We start from the raw sequence: 4,151 nt of genomic DNA on the forward strand, positions 1-4,151 counted from the left end.
GGTGTTAAGGATAGTTGACCGTTCATTAAGGCAAATATCTAGATATTTGCCTTACATTACGGGTTACCATATTTTCTCTTTTACTAAATGCAAATATATTGTATTCATTTATTATTCTTTCCTTTTATCGCTATTTCCTTATTATTTGTAATTTACCTTATTTCTGTATTCTGTAAATGATTATAAATAAGAGAACTCTCACCACCATTTGGGTGTGGTGGATTAATCAAACATTCACAGTGGTCAAATCAAGGCACGACTGATTTCTTTCATAGTATAGTTAGGTAAAGCCAAAAAAAAAAGAGAGGTGTTAAATTAATGGCATGCAGTACTGATAGGCACCACAATCCCAAACTTTGTAATTTAGAACCAGAGAAATGTAGGCCCCACAAGCGTTGCCACTTCCACTACCCAACCTCCAAATTTCCAACCTTTCTTATATATAAACCCTATTCCACACTTTGCCCTCTAAATCTCAACCAAATCCATCCCTTCTTCCAATAATGGCCGCCATCTCCATTACCAACCACCACGCCCGTGCCTTGTGGTTCAGGCGCCTAGCCTCCGCCTTCCGAACCGCACTTGCCTGCACTGTAGTCGCCTACACCACCTTGTACGGTCCGCCTCCTCTCCGCCGCCAAGTGGCTTTTCCAGCTTTCTCCTATCTTACAGCTATGCTCATAGTCACCAACGCCTCCCTTGGTGACACCATTCGTGGATGTTTTCTCGCCCTTTTTGCCACCGTCCAGACCGTTTGTCCGGCTATGTTTCTGTTTTGGTTCATTGGGCCCACTAAATTCTCCCATCTCACTATCGCTATCACGGTAGCGTTGGCCTCTATTGTGGTGGTGCTGCCGACCTCCACCCATGTGCTCGCTAAAAAGATTGCCTTGGGTCAGATTGTACTTATTTACGTGGTGGGATTCATTGGCGGCGCTGAAACTGACCCTCTAATGCACCCACTCCACGTTGCCGCCACTACCGCCTTGGGCGCTGCCGCCAGTGTCTGTGCCACGCTGCTCCCCTTCCCACGCCTTGCTTCTCTTCAGGTATGTATATATATTATATATATATAAACCCATTCTCTCTATTCCATTAATACTCATTTGATTTTGAAGGATTATTATTTTGTAGCTTCTCCTATTCATTTCATTTCATTTTGTACCGTTAAGAAAGTTGAATTCACAAATAAGGAGGTCATTATATATATACTTTTTTATCGCCCATTTTTCACACTCAAGCGACAATAAGAAATCAATCTTTTTTCTTCCTTTAAATACTAAATAATTACTGCCCTTCTTACCCTTTTCATTTGAAAATATAATCATTTAGGAAAATATATCCTCACATTTACTTTAAAAAAAAAAAAAATTATAAAACATATATTTGATTGGAAATTGAATAAGAATTTTATTAACCACCCGTATATACATATGGTCCTCTTTGAACTTTTTCGTCCTTATGCTAGGAAAAGGTTTCCTCATTCTCCTCTCCAACCAATAAGAAAGTTTTTCACATCCTTATAAAAGTTGTTTCGTTATTCTCTACAATCATCGATGTAAGATCTCACAATCCACACTACTTGAGAACCTAGTGTCCTTGCCCCCTCAAATCCACTCCCCTTTCGCGGTCCAGCTTGCTGGTACACTGCTTCACGTCCACCCCCTTTGAGGCTCTGACTCTGATACCATTTGTAACAATCTAAGCCCACTATTAGCAGATATTGTTCTCTTTGTGTTTTCCCTTTTGGATTTCCTCTCAAAGTTTTTAAAACGTGTCTGCTACGGAGAAGTTTCCACATCCTTATAAAGAGTGTTTCGTTCTCACCTCCAACCAACGTGAGGTCTCACATCATTACTAGAGCTAGAGATTTTAGATTTATTATATGAAATTAAAGAGACAAATACTTGTTTTAATGTTTTTTTTTTTTTTCTAAGAAAATAAAAGGCTATAAAACACAAAATTGTTATAATGGTGAAGGTGAAAGAGAAAAGCAAAGAAGTGGTGGAGAACATGGTAGAAAGGCTAAACCTAATGGTGAAGGCAATCCTTACTCACGATGACTCGGTGGCTGCTGGGTCCATTTCTAAAGCTCGACTATTGTCTTCATCGGCCTCCAAACTCCTCCACTCCATACAACATCACCAAGTAAACACTTCATTTTTCATCCCTAATCTTCAATTTTTAAACAACTTAGCAAAGATTAACATTATCTTTGTTTGTATAACTCGAATTAACAGGAAAGCAAGCCATGGGAGGGGCTTCCATTCAAAATCTTCAAGCTAGGATGGTTGAGCAATAGCGAAAGACTAGAAGAATTAGAAAAGGCCTTAAAAGGAATGGAATTAGCTTTATCCACAATCCCTTCATACCCAATTGAAAAACTCCAAAACCAAGCCCTTAAACATGACCTAAATGCTTTGGACAACCAAATCTCCCTTGCATTAAAGCAAGCCAACGCTTGTTCATTGTCTGATTCCTTGACTTTCCCCGTAGATGACACACACAACACCCTCAAATCCATACAAATTATGCCCACAAATCAACAAGATTTACCCCATCTTTTCTTCATCTTTTGCATGAAACTCCTCCAAACTAAATCCCAAATCCAATGGATAATGCCAAAAAACAAAACATGGGTTTCCTCAATGAACAGCCAATGGCTAATGCAAGCCCTCAAATTTGCAATTTCATTGGGGATTGCAGTGTTTTTGGGGCTAATGTACTGCAAGGAAAATGGGTTTTGGGCAAGCTTGGCAGTGGCTGTGAGCATTACTTCAGAGAGAGAAGCAACATTCAAAGTGGCCAACGTTAAAGTTCATGGAACCATGTTGGGATCCGTATATGGAATATTGAGTTTTGTTATCTTCAAAGAGTTTTTATTAGGAAGGCTTCTTTGTCTTCTCCCTTGGTTCGTTTTCACCAGCTTTCTACAGCACAATAGAATGTATGGTTCCGCCGGTGGAGTCGCCGCCCTCGTCGGAGCTCTAGTCGTTTTAGGACGAACGAACTACGGTGCTCCGGGGGAATTTGCTTTCGTTAGAACAATCGAAACTTTTATTGGGATATCCATTTCAGTGGTGGTGGATATCATTTTACAGCCAACAAGAGCTTCCAAAATGGCTAAAATCCAACTCAATTTGAGTTTACAATCGCTACAAAAGTGCATTGAGTCATTGAATTTAAGATCGGATTTGGAAGAGAATGAAAGAGCTTTAAGAATTCAAGTTAATGAGCTAAAGAAGTTGATCGAGGAGGCTGAGGCAGAACCCAATTTTTGGTTTTTGCCATTTCATAGCAATAGCTACTCGAAGTTGTTGAAATCCTTGTCAAAAACGGTGGATTTTCTTGCGTTTAGTATTGATGCAATGAAGAATCTTAAAGAGGAGGTTGTTGAAGACTTAGAGGGTGATATTGAGAGATTTAAGGAAATGATGAAGTTCTTAGTATCATGTTATGTTGATATGAGTTCATTGAAGTGTTTGAAAGTTGTTGAAAATGAAGGGGAGAAGGTGGAGAATTGTGATGATGTTGAGATGGGTGAGGGAAACAGGATTGAAAGAGATGAAATTGAGAAGGAAAAGTTGATTAATTGTTTGTTAAAGCACTCGGTGGAGATTGTTGATGAGGTTGGTGAGGGTAAAGATGATAAAAGTGATGTGATTTTGAGTTTGAGTGCTGTGGCGTTTTGCTTGAGCAGTTTAATGAGGGGGATTGAAGAGATTGGTGAGGCACTTAGGGAACTTGTTCAATGGGAGAATCCTTCTTCCACTCATCTTGATTTTGATGCTATTATTGTATCTCGGATTCATGTTGTAAAAAGTTAAAAGCAAATTAAATGAACTTTGACATTTCCTAAAGATTTGTGATGATCTAAAAGTATTAATTTTCAAAATATAGTTTATAAAAATCTAACGGCCCAAGCACACAACTAGTCGATATTGTTCTCTCTCAACCGATGTGGATCTCACAACCCATCCCTTCTCGGCCTAGCATACTCGCTGGTGCTCATTCCTCTACGTGGGATCTCACAATCTACTCCTCTTCGAGATTCAGTGTTGTAACGACCCGAAATTTTCTACTTAATTTAAGGTCGCTACTGTATGCGTACCATAAACATTGAATGCGGAAGAAATCATTAAAATTTCATA

At 39.2% G+C, this 4,151-nt stretch overlaps 1 protein-coding gene across 1 annotated transcript; it reads left to right on the top strand.

The window, feature by feature from the left end:
* Positions 1-443: 443 nt before the first annotated feature.
* LOC111493334 lies at positions 444-3,860 on the top strand. The gene is made up of 3 exons (XM_023142997.1): positions 444-1,049; positions 1,981-2,148; positions 2,241-3,860. Exons 1-3 carry the CDS (start codon positions 504-506, stop codon positions 3,825-3,827), a joined length of 2,301 nt encoding a protein of 766 aa, XP_022998765.1. The 5' UTR covers positions 444-503; the 3' UTR covers positions 3,828-3,860.
* Positions 3,861-4,151: the final 291 nt, after the last annotated feature.

This window comes from Cucurbita maxima, unplaced genomic scaffold, assembly GCF_002738345.1.
Source record: "Cucurbita maxima cultivar Rimu unplaced genomic scaffold, Cmax_1.0 Cma_Scf00018, whole genome shotgun sequence".
NCBI classification, from domain to species: Eukaryota; Viridiplantae; Streptophyta; class Magnoliopsida; order Cucurbitales; family Cucurbitaceae; genus Cucurbita; species Cucurbita maxima.

Bases quoted from the DNA above. Each gene is read 5' to 3' on its own strand.
- LOC111493334 (XM_023142997.1), top strand. From the start codon at position 504: ATGGCCGCCATCTCCATTACCAACCACCACGCCCGTGCCTTGTGGTTC. The intron at 1,050-1,980 runs GTATGTATATAT...ATAATGGTGAAG, and splicing joins CACGCCTTGCTTCTCTTCAG to GTGAAAGAGAAAAGCAAAGA. The intron at 2,149-2,240 runs GTAAACACTTCA...TCGAATTAACAG, and splicing joins ACTCCATACAACATCACCAA to GAAAGCAAGCCATGGGAGGG.